The sequence below is a fragment of the Nannospalax galili genome, unplaced genomic scaffold (assembly GCF_000622305.1).
Source record: "Nannospalax galili isolate Female #2095 unplaced genomic scaffold, S.galili_v1.0 scaffold716, whole genome shotgun sequence".
In the NCBI taxonomy this organism is placed as follows: Eukaryota; Metazoa; Chordata; class Mammalia; order Rodentia; family Spalacidae; genus Nannospalax; species Nannospalax galili.
The window spans coordinates 370948-392261 of NW_008339517.1; the positions used below are offsets into that span (position 1 = coordinate 370948).

A 21314-nucleotide genomic window follows, 5' to 3' on the forward strand; every position below is an offset into this window, starting at 1 on the left:
AAAAAAAAAAAAAGGGCTGGGGAGCAGTTCAGCTGGTAAAGAAAGGCACTTACTGCCAACCCTGATGACATGAATTCAATCTCCAGGGGTCTATATGGTGAAGAGTGAGAACTGACTCCCACAAGCTTTTCTCTGACCTCTACACACATGTTGTAGAATTCTCTCTCACACACACTTAAAACAGAATATAAAAAGGCACTAAGAATAATCACCATATTAAAACATTACTCTAGAATTATATAAAATGGAACAACACTCTGACCACCAAAGGTTCTTAAAGAGCAAGTGAATATATTAGGGTAATACCAGCATGTTTTATTTTGTGGTGCTGGGGATTGGGCACGCCAGGAGAGCACTCTACCACTGAGCTATTAATACACCCTAGCCTGTACGTTTTTTATATCTTAGGTTTAGATAGAAAATTAAATTTGCAAGTGTATTCATTAAAAGACACATTTTCTCTTTTTCTCACAGAAGACAGTAAACCACAATGTATGAGTCTATACACTGGGAACATGATATCTCTCAACGCCCACATAGGCTGTGTGACAGCAGCAGAGGACACACACCAGCTCCACCCACTCAGTCCACTCATGGCTGGTTTCCTGCTGTTTCTTCCAACCACGTTGGAAGCTTCACACATGATCTGTGGACTAATTATAGTCCTAAAACCAGGCACAGTGAGGCCTTTCTAACACATATTTATGTAAAATATGTAAAATGATATAACATGTAGATGCTGATAGCAATAGGCCAAAGCTATCAGTCCATTCTGTCAAATTTTCAAGTTAACTGATAGTTTTAAAATTGGTGTTTATGAACTCTTTTAATGATTACCATTTACTATCTAAAAAGTAATTGGTAAGTGTACCACCTCATCATGATACACACAAGCTAAGTTGTTTGCCATATGTTTAAAATTGTTTAAGCCTTTTCAAATCTGTTTAAATTGCTACACATGAACAGACTGTGTAAGAGGCCAGCGCCTGCCTGGCTTACCCGGCCACTCTTCAGCACTTCGTTGTTCTCACCCAGGGCCAGTTCCGCAGAAGCCTTACAAAATTCAGCCAGGCCCCCAATGGTCAGGTATTCTTTGTCCAAATTTTTCGCAGCAATCTGAGCCTCTGCCTAGACAAGAGAAAATGTATTTTAGTTTCTCCTCCCTCCTTCAATCTACTACGATAACAATGTTTAGTAAGTTAAACTCTGGAAGCCTTCCCTGCCCCTTTTCTGAGACACTGTCTTTGCTATTTGGGCAGGATGGCTATGAGCTCCTGGGCTACTGTGAGCCTCCTGCTTCAGCTGGGACTTCAGGTGTGTGCTAGTCTAATCGAGGCTAAGGAAGATTGTAGCTAGGAAAACCGGAGTAATTCAGAAGCCAGTACCAGAACAGAACATGGGCCCCCGAATCCAGGTGCATCATTCTTCCTGGCCTTCAGACTCACTTCAGGTTGCTCATCCTGACCCAGCAGGAGATGGGTAGCAAGCTCACCTTGCGGACACTAGGGAGCACATAAGGCTTTCCGTTATCGTCCCGGTATGCACCAACTCCCAGGTTCATCTTTTTGCTGTTAGTATCTCTCTTGTAGGCTTCAGTGACCCCCAGAATGGGGTCTGGGGGTCCCATTTCTACATGGGTCCACCAGGAGCTGAAATGAGAAATACCTTAGCTCAGCCACATGAGCTAGAGTCCCATGGCCAGAAATATTTCTGATTTGCCCACGATCCATTTGAGCAAATGTGTGTTACTCGTGGATCACAAACTTCAAATTACCATGCTGAAGAGTGCAGGTCAATTCCTTCAATACAGATACTATGAGCTACAGAAGGGGAGCATCCGAGTCATTTTCGGGAGACGGTACATGTGTAGGCTTTTTCAAAAATGTTTTTTGGTTACATTTCTCTTCGTCTACTATGTGGGTCACAGGGATTAGAGTCAGGTCATCAGGTGGTGGCAAGTGCCTTTAACTGTTGAACCATCTCACCAGCCCACGTGTAGGCTTTTAAAGCAGTCTAAACTTGACCTGAACACCCAGGTAAAGAAAACTTTGAGTAACCTGGCAGTGAAAAGCGGAGAGTAGTAAAAGATCCCCTGGTGGCTTGAGTTTTATCTTGTTTTCAAACTTGTCGAGAACATAATTTGAGCAGCCTGTTGGATACACAGATTCCTGGGCCACTTTGGCTATAGTGACACATGAGAAATCTCTAAAAAAATTTGGGCGGGGGGGGAGGGGGCAGTGATCAGGTGAGAGAAGTGATGCATTCTTAAGGGTTCGTCTGGGTTGCAGAAAGCATCATTGCGAAACAATACAGTTACCCAGCAAGACAGCTGAAGACCTGAGCCAGGTCAGGGCGGTAGGAGTAGGAAGAACGGGAGAGAACTGTTAGGTATCTAAAGATTAAAACTCAGGAGCCGGGTATGGCGGCACACACTTTAATCCCAGCACTTGGGAAACAGAGGTAGGTGGATCTCTGTGAGAGCAAGGATAGCCTGGTCTACATAGCAGTTCCAGGCCAGCTGGGGCTACAGGAAGATCTTGTTTCAAAAATAAACAAGCAAACAAATAAATCTCAGCAAGACTAACTGGTTGGAACATTCTATGAGCTCACTTACACTTTTTATGTGTTTATGTGTGTGGTGTTCATGTGAATCTGTGCACATGTGTATACAGGTATGTGTGCATGTTGTGCAGGCCAGAGGTTGAAGTCAGGTGAAGTCCTCAATTGTTCTTCACCTTATTTTTTTGAGAAAGGGTCTCTCACCGAACCTGGAGCTCATAAACTCAACTAGATGAGCTGGCCAATCAACTCCAGGAATTGTCCTGTCTCCTCCATCCCACAGAGAGGCTGGGGTTACAGATGCATGTTGCAGTGCCCAGCTTCTATGTGGGCACTAGGGATCTGAAATCAGGTCTTCATGCTTGGGCAGCAGGCACTTTACTTAAGAGCTCTCTCTTTAGCCTGAGTTCCCTTACACTCAATGAGCTGAAATGCTTGTCAATAGTCACATTATATAAATTATAATTACAGATTTTTTTTGAAGGTAAAATTATAACAGTTTTATGTGCATGTGTATAGGCCGGAAGAGTGTCAGGTGTCCTCTTTTTCTCTAAATCTGGGGTTCATATTTTTCATGGTTTCTCAGCTAGGCTAGAAGCTAGCAAGAACAAGTGATCCTTCCATCTCCACCCTACTTGGAGCTAGTGTTATAGGCATGTGTGGGATGCCTGGCTTGTTACATGGTACTGGGATCCAAACTTTAGTCCTCACAACTGTGCAGCAAGTGATCTTAACTGCTAAGCCTCCCTCATCTCCAAAGATTTTATCTTGTTATTTTTGAGACAGAGTCTGTATAGCCCTGGCTGTCCTGGAACTTGCTACGTAGTCCAGGCTGGCCTCAACTCAGAGATCCTCCTGCCCCTGCCTCCTGAATATGGGATTAAAGGCATGTGCCACCACACCCGGAAAGATATGATTGATTTAATTTTTTCGGTCTTTTTGAAGCAGGGTCTCCCTGTAGCCCAAGCTGCCCTGGAACTCACTATGTAGACCAGGCTGGCCTTGAACTCACAGAGATCTGCCTGCCTCTGCCTCCCAAGTGCTGGGACTATAGGCATGTGCCAACACGCCCGGCTAGAAAGATTTATTTTTTAAGTTATGTGTATGTGTATGTATATGTGTACATAAGCAAAGGTGGCTGTGGAGGCCAGAAGAAGGCATAAGATCCCCTCAAACTGAAATTACAGGTGGCTGTGAGTGACCTGACATGGATGCTGGGAATCGAACTCTGGTCCTCTGCAAAAGCAGCAAATGTTCTTAACTGATGAGCCATCTGTCCAGCCCCTCTTCAACAGTCTTGGATGTCATTCACTGATGCCCAGTAGAATCACCCGGGACAGATGACCTGTATTGCATGGAGTGGTGCATCTCACCGTTCCTTGACTCCCAGTGAATCCCAAGATACAACAGAACTTTTAATGACAATTTCTCTAGTTTCTTCTATTCCCTCTCCTGATTCTGAGTTTTGTTTCTGGTTCACATGTGGCTAACAAACTAATAGCAGCATTGACTGTAAGCTTGGCTTTATATGCTAAGCATTCAGTGAGTTATGTAGCTAAGAATAACCTTGAACTTCAGATCCTCCTGCCCCTACCTTCCATGTGCTTGGACTATAGGCATGCACCACCATGCCTGGTTTATGTGGTATTGGGGATGGAACCCAGGTTTTGTGCAGGCTAGGCAAGTACTCTACCAAGCAGGAATAACAACCCCAGCTCCATGATTGTTACATGTTCTTGTTCAGATGACTCTATCTGAACCTTAAATTAGGAACTCTGCAGCTTTTTAAAAATCAGACTTCTGAGTTATTTTGACTCTGGACCTCTGGGAGAAGGTATGGCTTCAAAAAGCCATAATCTTACCATGTATGTCAGCAATTTGGAAAGACTAAGTGTCTGAATGTGAATGTGAGATGTTTTCTACTTCTGGATAATACTGGTGATTAAATTACAAAAATCTCAAATAAAAGGCTTTTGTTATAGTTTTAAGTTACTGCAATCAAGTATTCACAAATTTCCTGGCAATTGGGAAACCAAATTTCTAGCACTTTGAATGTGTTACTTTTAAATTTTCAAATTGTTTTTCAGCTTATTTTATCACCAACCAGTATAAGTTTATGAAAAGCAAATCCATAAAGAATAAAATGCATGCTGTAATATTATATTAATGCTTAACATGGATGCAGGGGAAAGTTGTTTTTATTAAATCGAAATTAGTCTTATTTATCAAAGATTTACTTAAGTGAACTTGAATACCTAAAAGGATTCAGAGTTAAGAAGAATAATGTTTAAAATTATAAGAGTTACATTCATATTAAGTGAAACTGAATTATTATTTGGGAAAACTTTAAATTTCAGTAGTAATTATATAGTTCTATTCTTTTTTTAAAAAATATTTTAAAAATTATTTTTATTTTATGTGTATGAGTGTATTGCCTTCATGTATGTGAGTGCACCTGTGTTGTGCAATGCTGCGGAGGTCAGAGGAGGGCTTCAGATTCCCCTGAAATGGAATTAAGGATGGTTTGTAGCCACCATGTGGGTGCTGGGAATCGAACCCGGGTCCTCTGCAAGATCAGTCAGTGCTTTTAACCGCTAAGCTATCTCTCCAGCCTCTGTTTCTACTCTTTTAAAAATATTTTATATATTTTTCATTTAATGTATATGGGTGTATTGCTTGCATGTAGGTAGGTAAACCCGTGTTGTACAATGCCTGGGGAGGTCAGAAGAGGGCGTCGGATCCCCTGGAACTGGAGTTACAGACAGTTTTTAGCCACCATGTGGGTGCTAGGAATCAAACCCCAGTCCTCTGTGAGAGCAGTCAGTGCACTTAACTGCTGAGCCATCTCTCTCCAGCCCCTACTCTTTTATTAACAGATTTCTAAGGGTTCTACTACTGAGCTATGCCCTAGCTAAATTTTAAAAACAACTCTTTTTATTTATGTATCTGTGTGTGTCTACATGCACAAGTCTGTGGGTGCCAGCTGGGGCTAGAAGGGGGTGTTGGAGACCCTGGAGTTGGAGTTACAGGTGGCTGTGAGCTGCTTGACATGGGTGCTGGGAACCAAACCTGAGTCCCCTGGAAGAGCAGCAAGTACTCTTAATCCCTAAGCTATTTTTCCAGTTCCCTGGATTTTATTTTGTTAGGACGAGTTTAGATTAGAAGAAATCAAACCAATAGTGTATTTCCCATCCATCCCAGCTTCCCTCATTGTTGACACTGTACATAGTAAGGCACAGTTGTTACAGTTAAGGAATCAGTAGAGATAGGTTAAGTCCATCAAGTACTTGGATTCTCTTAGTTTAGTTTTTAACCTCTTTCTGGGGGCACATGTTACACTTAGTTGTCTTTTTCCTTAAGTTTCTCTTGGCTGTGACAATCTACTTCTTAGTGACTCTGGCACTTTTGGAGAACACAGGCCAAGTATGCTATAGGATGTCCCTCAACTGGAATCTGTTGGCTGCATTCTCATGATTAGGATGGGGTAATGAGTTTTTGGGGGAAAAACAATATATTCCATAACATGTCAGTCAAGACAATTTCTAGGACAATGCGTTAGTTAATGGATTAGTTACTTAATGGATACCTAGATAATTTCTGTGATAGAACCGACACTGATTACTATGTACAATTTAAAGTTTATAAACTTTTGCCTCTTCCTCTGATGTGCTCTAGGGAGAGCAGAGTTATAGGTCACTGCTACGGGCATACCACCATTTTAAGAAGGGACAAAGGGCATACATGTAGCTGTGGAAGCTGTATTCCATCGTGAATTTTGCTTGTTTGCTTAAGATGTCTGTGAGGGGACTCACATCACTGCCTCTCTGTTTTCTATGTAAAACAGAAGTTGCTTTGGTTAAAAGATAATTAATGAGTGGTTGAGACCATATTGTACCAGGAAAAATACAAATGTGTTTTTGTTTGCCTGGGGAAAAAAAAAAAAAAAGAGTAGGCTGTCCCAAATCGTTTAGTTTTCTGATTCCTTTCTACTCTAGAAACTTATAGGAATCCAAAGAACTTTTGTTAATTTTCTCTCCTTGCCCTAGGTTTGTTTATACAAACAGCACTAGAGGACACCAGTCTCATTCAGACGGTAGCCCTGAGTCATACCAGTCTAATGCGACCTCATACTGGGAGATGGAAGCCTTTCCTGTGGAGCCTTCAGGGAGACCTGGGCAGCGGTACAGACATGTCTCAGTCTTTGGCTGAAAAGCCTACTTGGCATTGTGGGTACAAGTCCTCTCTCTCTCTCCTTCCCTCCCTTCCTCCCTCCCTTTCACTATATAGCCCAGTGTTGTTTGGAACTAGCATCCAACCTGCCTCCATCTCCTGAGTGCTAGGATCATGCATCTGGCTTTATAAACATGCTTCTGAGTTTGGTGTGGGTGATATAGGCAAAGTGACTGAGCTTGTGCTAGTTGAAGCTCCTCACAAAGCTTTCATCTCTGTGAGGTTGAACTATTAAGACTAACTGTATTGGAAACCAAAACTGAGAAATTTGTTATTTATTGATTATTCACAGAGATCTGCCTGCTTCTGCCTCCTGAGTGCTGGGATTAAGGGCATGTGCAACCACTCAGCTTTTTCTCTAAAATTAAAAAAAACTTTTATTTACCTTTATTTTATGTGTATGAGTGTTTTATCTGCATATATGTAAGAGTACTATGTGTTAGCAATGTCCAGAGAGATCAGAAGAGGGCATCAGATCCCCTTGGAGCTGAAGTTACAGATTGCTGATAGCTGCCATGAGGGTGCTGAGAACCAAACCTGGGTCTTCTGCCAAAGAGTAGCCAGCCATTTCTTAACCGCTGAGCATTTCTCTAGCTCCACAAAGTGGTGCCAGAGTGGTGGTACATACTTGAAATCCCAGCATTCAGGGGGATAAGGCAGAAGGACTTCAAGTTCAAGGCCAGCCTGAGCTATACAACAAGACTCTGTCTCAAAACTGTAATAACAACAACAAAAGAAAATAGTTGTTCTACTGTGCTTTTCTGTTGCTGTGATAAACACAAACAACTTAGGGGAGGAAAGGGTTTATTTCAGCCCTCCCTCTCTTCTCCTTTTCCAGCCCAGGCCCATCTGCCTGGGGATGGCTCTGCACACAGGTGGGGTGGGCCCTCTCAATTATCAATCAAGCCAGTCTCTTTCAGACACGGTCACAGTCCAGTTGGAGCTGGAAAATTACTCAATTGAAGTTCCTCTTCCTAGGTGACTCTGGGTTGTGTCAAATTGACAAAACAAAAAACAACAACAAAGAAAAGCTAGCATAATAGTCTTAAAATCTTAAAAAAAAATAAAAATAAAAAATAAAAAAAGGCAGGCCCAGGACATTGAGTATATTTTGTGGAAGCTTGGAAAAGAGGACTGAAAAGCATGAAGAAGATAAGAGTGTAAGGTTAAGGGGGGGTTCCAGGAGCAGGTGACCTATGAGCTGAGTGCTAAGGATGAGAGGGGGAGGGACAAAATTCCATCTGACACAAATTTAAGAATAAAGCCTTTCCGGGCACGGTGGCGCAAGCCTTTAATCCCAGCACTCAGGAGGCAGAGGCAGGTGGATCTCTGTGAGTTCGAGGCCAGCCTGGTCTACATGGTGAGTTCCAGGACAGCTGGGGCTACAGGGAAACCCTGTCTCAAAAAGACAAAAAACGAATAAAGGCTGAGGGTGTTAAAACTGGGGGTGCTTTTGCAGAAGGTGAGAGCTAACGAAGTCAGGCTCCAAGTGACTCAGGTCAAACTCTGGTCATAATCACTCATCAAGTCTCTGCCAGACAAAACTTTCAGCAGGGCACAGTGAACACTGCTCACCAAACTGAAAAGTCTGCCAATTATTCTCTAGCATTTCCTTCCCAGCAGTGGTTCCCATTGGACCTGCAACCAGTCAGCACTTGCCAGCCTTGCTCCATGAATAATGCTGGGGGCAGGCTCAGCATGGCAGTGTGGGGCTACCAACAGGGAATCACAGCTGTGGCTGCTGTGATTGGTGGGCAGCTAATTCTGTTATTTAAGAGCAGATTATTCAGGTTTTACTTCTTTCAATAGTCTCTTTTAACAGCCTGTCCTGGGGCAAGCCACAGGGATTCAAATTGTGAGGGTAGAGGCAAGAAAAGTGACTCTAAAATTTCACTGTTCCTTACCTGTTAAATGAGATATAACAGTATCTATCATGCAGAATTGGTTTAAGGATGGAAAAACACTTAGAACAAGGTCAGGCACAGAGTGAGTACCTGATATGGACTGGTATTGTTTCCAAATCACCACTCTACTTTTATTTGTAACCACCCAGACACTAGTATGCTTCAAGATCAATATGCAGTGAATTCAAACTGTATATGGCCATAGGAATTTACAACAAATGTGTGTCTTTCTGGTTTAAAACATTTTTTTTTTTTTTTTTACAGTCTCCTCCTTTCCCATCCCAAGCTCTAGGGCCAGGAATCAAATTCTTCACACCCCTCTTTTTAACTGTTGGTCTAGGCTGTGAGGGAAAAAGCACACATATCTTGAAAGAATACAAATGGGCCAGAAAAAAAAGTTGTGGTTATTTTTTCCCCCAGTTCAGAGAGAGGCCACACAGCCACCTGCCTATCACATCACTGTCATTAACTGCTGAGTGAAAGGGATACTTTGAATGTCAAGGACGTTCAAAGGTCTAGAAAGCAACTTTCATTTTTAAAAAGATCCTTCTTAAACAATGATTACAGAGCTACCCCTAATTACAAGGTCAGACAGTATCATTCCTGGTAAAAGTGTGAAAACACCTATCTTTCTAGTAATTAAAAATAGCACAGAAATTCTCTCAGAAACCAAAGCCATGAGTCTTCTGGTTTACCTCTTAAAAAGAACACCAAAAACAATTTTAAAATATTGAATTGTAAACAATCTAAGCATAGGAGCAGAGCAGCGATACTTTGATTAGCCCTACAGGAATCATCAAGTTCCAAGTTCTCTATGTCCCTAATTATTCTGCTCTTTAAAAGAGTGCAGATTGGGGGCTGGAGAGATGGCTCAGTGGTTATGAGCACTGGCTTTGACTGGGGTTTGAATCCCAGCACCCACATGGCAGCTAACCATCTGTAACTCCAGTTCCAGGGAGTTCAACACCCACTTCTGACCTCCAAGGGCTTTGTACAACACAGGTGCACTTACATACTACATGCAGGCAATAAACTCATACACATAAAAAATAATACAACATTGAAATAAAAATAAAATGAAGATTATACACATGAAAGCGCTCAGATTTTTTATAGTCTCTTTGAGACAGGGTCTCCCTGTAGCCCCAGCTGGCCTGGAACTCACTAATGTAGACCAGGCTGGCCTTGAACTCACAGAGATCTGCCTGCCTCTGCCTCCCGAGTGCTGGGATTAAGGCATGAGCCATTATGCCCGGCAGAGCTCTGATTTTTAAAAGATATTACAATATATAAAAACAAGTGTGGAGGCGGGGTAATGACACTGATAACCTGTGGCCTAAACAGTGATTCCTAACAATGCCCTTTGGACAGAAGCACACAATTTCAAAATTGAGCAATAGTGACCACCCAACCAGAAGAGTTAGGTACAAAGTACTCAGATAAGCATTTCTATCTAGTTCAAATGCTTTGTATTTCCCAGAGGCTTAAGCCTATCTAGTGCTCCACAGCTTGTAAATCGGTTTCCCTCAAGTTCTCCTCATTTATCTATTCAGACAGGGTCTCACTATAGCCCAGGCTGGTCCTGGAACTCACTATGTAGCCCAGGAAACTGGCCTTTAACTTGGGGCAATCCTTCGGCCTCAGCCTCCTTGAGTGCTGGGATTACAGGAATGTGCCACTCCAGTCTAACACTTTGTGTTTTGGTACATATTTTGCAGCCAACACTTCCATTTATGTTTAGACTTTGACCTAAAAATGTAATATTAAAATTATTTATTTTAAAAATAGAGGTTTGAATGCCGGGTGTGGTGGTGCACGCCTTTAATCCCAGCTCTTGGGAGGCAGAGGCAGGAGGATCTTTGTGAGTTCGAGGCCAGCCTGGTCTATATAGTGAGTTTCCAGGACAGCTGGGGCTACAGGAAGACGTCTCAAATAGACAAAAAAGAGGTTTGAAATAAAATAAAAAATATTTAATGTGAAAGACATGCCAGGGCTCAGGGAAGCTTCGGGAAGTGACCCTGAGGCACAGACAGGTCAATTGCAGCACATTCCAGGCCAGGCAGGGCTACATGATGTGACTATCTCAAAAGACCAAAGAGACAAACAAAAGCCATGAGAGGCACTGATGTAAATAGCGAGATACAACAGTAAACAAAGTAAGCAAGGTCTCTGATCTCCTGTAACTTAAGAGGCTAACCGGAAAAGATAAAAAAGTAACATTAGTCAGGCCCTCAAACTGAAAGGATGACAGAACAGTTACACCCAAAGGAAATTTCATCACACACTTGAAGTAAAACTCAGTCCTTCCAGCTGCATCCATAAAACAAATTATTTTAAGGTCAACATCAACCGTGAAACAGGTTTTCTTTTGCCTACAGAATTACTCCTTTTTGTTCTCTAAATTACTGCATAAATAACTCTTCCGTAATTCTTCCCATCAGGTGGGTAGGCTTAAAGGGCACACTTTGGCAGATAGCCAAAAATGGGCTCAGAAAGGACAGACTGTTCTGCTGCCTTGAAGGCCTCCAGTACACGCTCAAAGGAAAGGCTGAGGAAGCATAAAAGGTCAAGAAGATCGGTTAGTATATGCACTACAGCGCTTTAGCAGTCTCAGGGATTGTCTTAAATCGGCTTCCCGAGTGGTCACCTGGTCCAGAGAATTAGGAATTATCAGCTCAGTTTAGGCCCCGAACTTTCCCTCAGCACTGTCAATCACAGTTCGAGATGACACATTTGTCTTTTTTTTTTTTTTTTTTTTTTTTTTTTTTTTTGGTCTTTTTGAGACAGGGTCTCCCTGTAGTCCCAGCTGTCCTGGAACTCACTATGTAGACCAGGCTGGCCTTGAACTCACAGAGAGCCGCCCGCCTCTGCCTCCCAAGTGCTGGGATTAAAGGCGTGCGCCACCACGCCCAACACATTTGTCATTTTTTAAAGCGAAATCTATCCTCTCGTGTTTAACGCGGCATCAACAGCAATTGGTCCAGTGCCTGCCGAGGAGAAACTAGGTTGCGAAAATTTACAGGGCAACAGAGCAAAGCGAGATGGAGAGGAAGATTGATGGCTTCCAGAAGACCGAGCCTCCGGAGGGCCTTAAAACGAGACCCTTTCCCATCCAAAGACCAGACGGGTCACCCGGGGGAGGAGTGTGTGTTACCGAGGACTTGGGCGGTGACACGGATGGGAGGATGCCGCACGCCAAGGTCACGGATGCAGTGAGGAACCGGGTCTGGGCACCCCGAGAATCTCCCTCCACCCGTTTCATTTCCCTCGGGTGCACAGCCTCTGCAGCTTCCGCTGCGGCGGGATCGAATCCGCGAGGGCCAGAGGGACCAGGGCCAGTGCGCCCGCCGCCCCACAGGGGCAGTCGGTCAAGGGCACGCGCGCCCCCCGGCGCCGCAGCTAATCACCGCCCAGCAGCTCCGGCGCCACAGCCAATCAGCGCGAGGCTGGCCCGGCGCCGCCGCCCGCATGCTCTTCCCTCGCCCCGCACCCCATCGCGCACACTGGGCATCTCAGGCCCCCAGGCTCCGCTGGAATGGGAGTCCGCAGAGGGCCACATTTGCTGTCCCCCGGGGGTGGGGTGCCTCGCGGTCCTGTGGTGCAGGGCGGGGATGAGGGGACCTGCCCGCTCCAGCCTCAGTCCGCAGGGCAAGGAAGCCTAGGCGATGTTGTAGGAAGATGTAGGAGCATGTGTGCCAGTGTCTGGATGCGGCCCAGGGGCAGGATCTGCAGCACCCACAGCTCGGCTGTGCAGGGGCAGGCCTGAGGTCCACGCTCCATCTCCGTAACCCTCGTTTACCTGGCTCTGGCAGAGGCTGCAGCGGCGAAGCCTGGGTTGAAGGCGGCAGCCACCCCAGAGAGGACGCGGCCTGAGTGCAGCAGGGCCATGGTGGGCGGCAGGAGGGCAGTGGGCAGCAGCAAGACGGAGAACACGGAAAGCCGCTGCAGGCACCGAGGCGCGGGCTGCTACAAAGGTGAGGACGGTGACTTCCCCGGGCTAGGCTAGAGCGGCCTCGTGGCGCCAGTCGAGTCACAGCGGCCCCTGGCGGTCGGGGGCGGCAATGTCTCCACGGAGGCCCCGGAAACCCATGATGACAGCCTATGAAACCTATCCGAGAAGTCTAGGGTGTGTGAGGACTCGGTGCAGCCGGGGCTCAGCGCAGCATCAGCCGGACCGCAGAGGCGACTGCTAGTGTGCTATTTTGAAACGTGAGAAGATGTAGACTGACTCCGAGGAAGTCCTTTTCCCAGTGTCTCACAGCCTTTAAGACCAGGGTGGCCTTACTTTGAAGCCTCTACCTATCCGTGGAACTGTTTCCTAAGTACTTCCTTATCCCTGTTTTTGTGGGGCAGTTGCTAGGATTAACCGAGGTGAGCAGATTATGGCTAAAAACAGGGCCTGAGTTAGTAAGCACCAAATTATCCATAGTTAATGACAAACGTGTACGTCAAATTCTCATAATTATATTGAAAGAAAGGAATACATCTTGAAAACAATCAGCGAATTTGGGTCAAGTTCACAAATTGAACTCAAGTCCACTCTGCTTGGGCTATTTCTCACTCCTCTGAAATCTACATAGAACTGAATTATTTGCCAACTTAATTTATCCTCTGCCACTCTAGGCTGCCTGTGTAATGAAGTCCAACACCCTGCATGGGGGTAACATGATAGATCCTTCCAGTCCAGCCCCAACTTACTGTCTCAGTCATCCCCTGTCTTACTGACCTTGACCTATGTTCCCATAGGCAGTGACCTGGGGTCCCACCATTGTGGTAGTGTGAGGGGCTTTTTTTTTTTTTTCTGGCATAATATGGTTGTCCTATGGCCATCTTGGAATGATTTTGGCCCAGTAGCCATGGCAACTAATAAGCTGACCAATATGGTAATGATAATAGAGCTGTAAACAGTAGTAGAAGGTAGCCTGGGAGAGACGCGTCACAGGACCTTCACCTGAGATTCTAGCCTTACTCCTCGCCCCTAGCTGAAAGTGTTCTTGGGAGATGTTAGAGTACATGGAAAGTAGAGGGTTAACTAAAAGTGGGATTCCATGAGATGGAAGGCCATGACGGGATGGGAGTTCCCAGTGATATTGCTACTTTTGGGTCACCTGTACCTTTGTAAGCAACCCCTCAGCCATGCTTCTGTAAATAAGCCCAATAAACGTAGGTTCACCAGGCTGGACTTTGGTGGAATCTTTACTTTGGTCTCTTGATGGTGCCCTAGCTGTGGTAAATAGACATTTACTCACATCTTCTTGAAAAAACTTAACACAACAGCCACTCTATTAGTTTACTTGGGCTGCTGTGACAAATCACTACATTCCTGGTAGTTGGAAACAACAGAAATTTGTTCTCTTCCCGTTCTGGAGAAAGTTCTAGAAGGTGAGGGTAGGGCCTGTGTCCTCTGTCACCCGAATCTTGTCTCCTAGCTTCTGGCATTTGCCTGCAACACTGACTTTGCTTAGTTTATAGGATGTATCATAATATGGATGTGGTGCCTTTGTCACCATAAAGTGTTTTTGTCTCTTCAAAACTGGGTGTGGTGGTGCACTCATGTACTCCTAGCACTTGGGAGGCTGAGGCAGGAATATTCAAGTTTTGTAAACGGAGGATCTGAGTTTGTGCTGCCTATAGCCATCAAGGCCAACCTGCAGAGACAGGAACTGAGTCTTTAAGGTGTGCTTTATTTACATCTGGCAATCTGGGAAGATGGGGTTAATATCCCACAAATCTGTCTCCCCCCACTAGATCCCTCAAATCAGGCTTCCCCTCTCTTCTCTAGCTAGCATACTTTACAGGGAATGGGAGCAAAGATAGTCGTTCCAAAAGTTAGTCTTGTATCTGGTCAGGACTCATCCTTGCCTTTGAAATTCCTGGTATCTGTGCTTTCCTCTTTCTGGTCTCCTGTACTTTCCCCTCCTTACTGTTTTTCTCTGTGTAGTGAGAGTCCCATACTCCCAAGGCTGCTAAGCAAACAAACCATTAGCAATGCATATGTGCAGATTCCTTTCTCCAATGTTGGAATATAAATGTCCCCCTATAATACAGAATGTAAACATGTGCCTATCCACCCCTCCAGCCTCCTATCAATTTGAGGCCAATATGCGCTATGTAGGACCCTGTCTCAAAAAGCATTTGCTATCATTTAGGGAGTGGGTATTTGTTATACTGGATTGGTATGCTGTTTCTGACACATAGCCCTCAGGAATTTTAATCCTCCAGCTCTACACACACACATCCCTGCTCTAAGCATGGCCATCATTTGGGGTCCAAGATGGCTTTAATCATCACATTGTTTCTGGCAGTAGAAGTGCAAAGAGCACATACCAGCTGTCCTTTAATCATGTTAGGAGGAGGCAGAGTGTGGCGAAACTTAGAGAACAAGCCAGGAGCATGCAAGGCAGGGCGGGCTCAGTGCCTGCTGGGTAAATTAGAGGTGTCTTTGTGAGAAAGATGTCATTGGAGCCAAACCTTGCAGGCACTGTGCTGCATCAGAGGCTGTGGGGCAGGTAGAGGCCCAACACAGCCCCGAAGCTTAGTGTGGAGTGTCTAGAAGGAAGGGAACCTGCCTTCTGATTCATTTGCCCTTTCTGGACACTTCCCTGGGTTCTTACCCACTCACCTATACTGTTGTTTTTTTAAATGATACAAGCCTTTTAATTATTTGTTTATCCTTTCACACTTTCATACATATATATGTAATATATACATGTAATATATATAATGTACTTTGATCATATTCTCCCCATTATCCTCTCTTATCCCCCATCTCTCCTGCTCTCTCTCTTAACTAGCCCCCTTTTATGTCATTTGTTTTAGTGTGCCTCGCTGCATTTAGTTAGGGTTGCTTTCGTGACTGGGAGTTTTTACTTGACCAAGGGGAACTTACCAGCGGCTATACCCCTGAAGCATATGATATCCCTCTCCCAGCATCAGTTACCTGCCTCTAGCTCCTCAGGGAGGTTGGGCGTCATGAGCCCCTCTCCCATTCATGGTAGAATATCAATGGGCTCAGTTTTATGCCTGTAACCACTGCTGTTGTGAGTTCATGGGTACAACAATCGTCATATCTAGAAGATAGCATTTCACATCCTCTGGCTCTTACATTCTTTCTGCCCCATTGTTCCTTGAGCCTAGTAGGGGGTGATGTAGATGTCCCACTTAGGGAAGAGCACTCAGCAGTCACTTATTCTCAGCAATTTGACCAGTTACCCTTCTCTACATGAACTGTCACCTACTGCAAGCAAGCTTCTCTGACCAAGGCTGACACAACAGCACTAGTCTATGGGTGTGAACACAAATACTTAACCACTGAACTATCTCTCCAGCCCCAAACACAAACACTTAGAAGGCAGTTTGTCATTACATCCATTTGTCAAAATGAAAAAATAAATAGTAGTAGTAGCTTCTCCCTGGGGGCCTATGACTTTCTCAGCCATTGGCTTTTGGGTAGGTATGTAGCACCACGCATGAATGCCCCTCTGTGGGGTGGGACTCGAATCTAACAAAATATGTTTACTCATATATCGGTAATGCCATTACTGCACCAGTAAGCATGTCTTCCTGGGCAGGTGGGTATTGTAGTTCCCAGGATTCACAGCTAGGTAAGACCACTGATGGCTTTTCTTCCCCATAGCACCTCTGGCACCATGAAATCTAGCCAGCAGGGAATAAGCTTCTAGCTTCATTTCAGCTTGATTTCTCTATGTCCTGCAACCGAAGCATAAGGTATTTTCAGCAACAGGGCCTTATCATCTAGCTCTGTTGGACAGCCAAGAGCAATGGCAATGGGAATAGCCTGTTTTGTTTTTTAGGGTTCTGGGGCCTCTCTGACCAATTTCTCTGGGTTTTCACTCACAGGTCTACTCTTTTTAAAAAAAAAAATGATGCAAAGCCGGTGTGGTGGTGCACATTTTTGATCCCAGCACACGGGAGGCAGAGGCAGGCAGATCTCTGTAAGTTCAAGGCCAGCCTGGTCTACATAGTTCCAAACCAGCTGGGGCTACAGGGAGACCCTGTCTTAATAAAAGTCCAAAAGAAAAAAAAATGATGCAAGCCTTTACATTTCTTATTACGTATTTATTATCTATCTATCTATCTATCTATCTATCTATCTATCTATCTATCATCTATCATTATCTATCTATCATCTATCATCAGTCATTTATTATGTGTGTGAATCACATGTATACTATGGTATACATGTGGACATGTGGAGGTTAGAGGACAGCTTGTGAGAGTTAGTTCTCTCCTTCTACCATGTGGGTCCTGAGGATCCAACTCAGATCATCAGGCTTGGTGTTAAGTGCCTTTACCCACTGAGCCATCTCACCAGATTGGATGCAAGTCTTTTCAAAGCATTTTTTTTTTTTTTTGGTCTTTTTGAGACAGGGTCTCCTTGTTGCCCCTACTGGCCTAGAACTCACTATGTAGATGAGGCTGGCCTCAAACTCAGATCTGTCTGCCTTTGCCTCCCAAGTGCTGGGATTAAAGGCAAGCATCAGCTTTTTAAAAGCATTTTATTAAGATATTTCTCTGCTGACTTTCAAGCCTCATTTCTACTGCCTAACTTTCATAGTGCTGGAAGGTACTTTGCATGTTACCTGAAGAGAAAATTGATCATCAACTTTACCCAGCTGTGAATCTTGCAAGCTACAACTGGCCTGGCAAGATATACCCATTGATGCGATAGTGGTACAAATATTATGGGAGTAATCAACCACTTTCTAATTGGATTTAAGGTCTGCTTCATAGGATGAAACCCATACCTGACACTGATATCAGGCCTAAGAACCTGAGGCTAGACAGGTCATGGGGCATTGAGGAGAGAACCTAATAATAGTTTCCTACTAAATAGATATACTATTAAACTGACTTCTAATGACTTGTTATACCTATAGATTAATGAATCTTTCAACTCTCACCAGAGAAGCTTCTTTATGCAGCAGACTGTGATTAATGTAGAAACCCACAACTGGTCAAGGTGCAGAGAACAAGAGGCTGCAGAGTGCTTATCCCTGAATAGGACACCTGTATCAAACGTCTGCCTCCCAAGGCTCGGGATCATTATAGAATGGGGGGTGGGGGGAATTGTAAGAGCCAGAGGTGGTGGATGACCACAAGGAAATGAAGTTTTCCAGACAGATGGTCACTTACTCAGATGAACTCACAGCAATGGTGACAGTATGTGCAAGTCCCATGCAAGGTCAAACCAGATAAAATCTCAGCATAGACGTGGTGAAGTGGGTAAGAAGCCCCAACCCTACCTGAGGAACTATTGACAACTGATGGCTGCTGGGAGGGGCAGCGTTAGTCTCTTTCAAAGATGTGACTCTTAGTAGGTTAACCCAGTGGATGAACCCACACTGAAGGACATTTGGGGACACAAGTTAGGCCCTGTGGGCCTTTATATATATAATAGAGTACATTAAATTAAGCAGGGAGTAGTAATGGAAAGTGTGGACAGGGAAGGGGATCTAACTACAATCACAATATAGTGTATGAAAATCACAAGAATTGGTCTGGTTAGGCCTTGGGAAGCTCTAGCACAGAATGGCCCTCAGAGGGCTGGTCTGGGTCCAAGCACCAGGTCCCGGATTGGTGGGTGGACTCTCACCATACCCAGCAAACCATCAGCACTTCCATAAACCCAAAATCGAATGCTTTGGGAAATTAAAAAAAAAATCTCAAAAATTAAAAAAAGGTATTAAGAGATATTCCTCACAGAGCATGGGAAATCTTATTTACCAGCAACAGAAAAATGCTTATTTTACAGAAGTGAGGACCATCGAAGTGACCATGATACCATAACTCTGGGGAATTCCAGAGCTGCTGTCTTCCAGTTCTTCTAAACTGCATTGTGATTGGATACTCAAAGCTTCCATAAAGAATATTCAAACCAGCAACTCCTGAAATGACAGGTCACAGGCACCAAAGCATGTCCTTGAACACCTGCATTCACACATATATACTAATTAGCTCATCAAACATAAACCTTCCCTTGCAACTAAACAGATTGAATATATAATACTACCTTTCACGAAACAAGATTATTCAATCCCAAGCAGAGCAGAGTGACTGTAGTAGTTGAACCAATAATGCCTTCTTTGTTTCAGACAGCTTCTGATGATCAACATTTTAAAGACCTTCCTATATAAGTTAATGTACAGCCCATTTTTCTTTTATGAGAGAAATGTACAAACAGTCCCCTTGATTCTACCCCTGCAAATAGGGCACTTTCTAACAGGAGGACACATTTCTGGCATACTACCACATGGCCAGAAGGAAGAAGTCCAGTGAAAACTTCTTTGTCCATACACACGTTATAAGGTCTTTCTTGCAATCTCCTGGGTGGTTCCTCTGGCAAACCCGAAACATACTTCATATTCTTTGGAACATACGTCATATTCTTTCCACAAGTAAGTTTTAAGTTTTTCTTTAATTTTTGACAGTTAATTTACTTTGTGTGTGTGTGTGTGTGTGTGTGTGTGTGTGTGTGTGTGTGTACACCATATACATGTAAGTGCTCTCTGACAATCTTAGAAGGGAACTGGAGTTACAGAAGGTTGTGAGGCTCCCAGTGTGGGTTCTGGGAACTGAATCCTGGTCCTCTGCAAGAGCAATAAGTGTTCTTAACTGCTGAACCATCTCTCCAGCCTTTAAAATGTTTTAAACATTTATTTACTTTTTTTGGGGGGGTCTTTTTGAGACAGGGTCTCCCTGTAGCCCCAGCTGTCCTGGAACTCACTATGTAGACCAGGCTGGCCTTGAACTCACAGAGATCTGCCTGCCTTGCCTCCCAAGTGCTGGGATTAAGGGCGTGTGCCACCATGCCTGGATGTTTACTTTTTTATGTGTATGAGTGCATTGCCTGAATGTATGTAAGTGCACCCATGTTGTGCAATGCCCACAGAGGTCAGAAGGGGGCACCAGAGTCTTCTGGAACTGGAGTTATGGATGGTTGTTAGCCACCATGTGGGTGCTGGGAATTGAACCTGGGTCCTCTGCAAAAGCAGCCAACGCTCTTAATTGCTGAAGCATCTCTCCAACCCTTTATTTATTTATTTATTTATTTACTTATTTATTTACTTGCTGTGTTTGCTTTTGTATGTGTGTAGATCAGAGAACAGCTTGCAGGAGTCCCCTTCCACCATGTGGATCTTGGGGATTGAATTCGGGTGACTGAACTCAGGTTTTTAGGCTTGGTGGCAAGTACCTTTTCCTGGTGAGCCAGAAAGGCCAGAAGAGGCTTGTGCATTTTGAAAAATAATAAAACATAATGCTTTTTTCAATTTTTTTCTCAAAATTCTAAACAATTACAAAATACCTCAGTTATGTCTTTTAATTTGTCCTCTCTCACTTTCTGTATGCACATGTGCGTGTGTTGTATGTAAGTGGTCCTATGGGTGTGTGTACAAGTGCATGTTCACATCAGATCTCCACCTCAAGTGCTCTCTCACTGAACATGGAGCTTGTTAATTTGGCTAGGCTGGCCAGTCAATGGGCTCCAGGAATCTGTTAGTCTCTCTTTCCTACCCCCTGCCAGTGTTGGGGTTTAGTCAGCCTATCTAGAGTCTCTCTTCAAGAAGATCTGCTCTTCCTCACCCAGCAGTAATCAGCTGCCAATAATTCTTTAATTAAGATTGGGGCTTGCTGTTCATTTCCACAGTTCTGTGCTGGCTTTTTGTTTGCCTAAGTTTGCATGGGTCTTGTGCATTGCTGTTTTTTTTTTTTTTTCATTTTTATTGAATTTTTGCTATTTCCAGACAATATAATTTGATGACATTTATATCCCCTCTCCCATCCACTCCTCCCTACACCGCCCCCCCTTAATTCAATGTACTCTCTCTGGGTAATAAAGCCTATAGAGTCTAACTTGAATCTCCAAGTGTTCTCCAGTGTGGACTCATCCACTCGAGCTTGCATAGGACTTGTGCATGATGTTGCTGTGAGTTCATATGGGTAACTGACCAACTGTCTGAAGAACTCTGCCTAGCCCCCATGGTTATCCACCACCACTGGCTCTTACAATCTTTCCACCTCCTCCTCTGCAGTGATTCCCAAGTCCTGAGCTCCAGAAGCCTGACAGAGGCATCCCACCCAGAGATAAGTGCTCTTCAGTCCCTTCCTCCCTGCATATTAGAAAACCCATGTTTCTGTGCCAATCACCATCTGCTGCATAAGGAAACTTCTCTGGTGAGTGTTGAAAAATGCATTAATTTTCAATAGTGGGTGAGCACTTGACCCAGCACAGTTTATTCCAATCATCCCTCCTGGGACTGGGAGTCCATATTATTATGAGGGTACCACAGTTACATCTCACGGGAGGGGGCCATAGCTCCAGATCATAGGAGGGGAACCTCAGCTCCAGTTCACAGGAGAGGACCACAGCTCCAGCTCACAGGAGGGGAATCACAGCTCCAGCTCATAGGAAGAACCACAGCTCCAGCTCATATGAGGGGAACCACCATTGCTATGGGTTTGTATGAGAAGGGTCCCAGGCACCTGTAGAACTATTTCCATATGGTGATGCACCTCCTCTCTGGCTCTTACAATCTTTCTGCCCCTTCTTCCAAAACAGTCCCTAAACTGTGGGTGGGTGGACCTCAATATATGAGTCCT

At 44.4% G+C, this 21314-nt stretch overlaps 1 protein-coding gene across 2 annotated transcripts in view; it reads right to left on the reverse strand.

The window, feature by feature from the left end:
- The window catches only part of Got2 (glutamic-oxaloacetic transaminase 2), a 21871-nt gene extending 9178 nt beyond the window's left edge, over window positions 1–12693 (reverse strand). Inside the window, exons 1-3 of one of the 2 annotated variants that reach the window (XM_008834243.3) lie at window positions 12493–12693; window positions 1493–1649; window positions 1000–1128 (exon numbers count right to left, since the gene is read on the reverse strand). In XM_008834243.3, the coding sequence (XP_008832465.1) occupies window positions 1000–1128; window positions 1493–1649; window positions 12493–12581 (375 nt within the window). In that variant the 5' untranslated portion in view covers window positions 12582–12693. Of the gene's footprint in view, window positions 1–999; window positions 1129–1492; window positions 1650–11847; window positions 11987–12492 lie in introns of those variants that run through there. The other variant, XM_029564090.1, reaches the window with a different exon arrangement.
- Between the last annotated feature and the right edge of the window lie 8621 nt (window positions 12694–21314).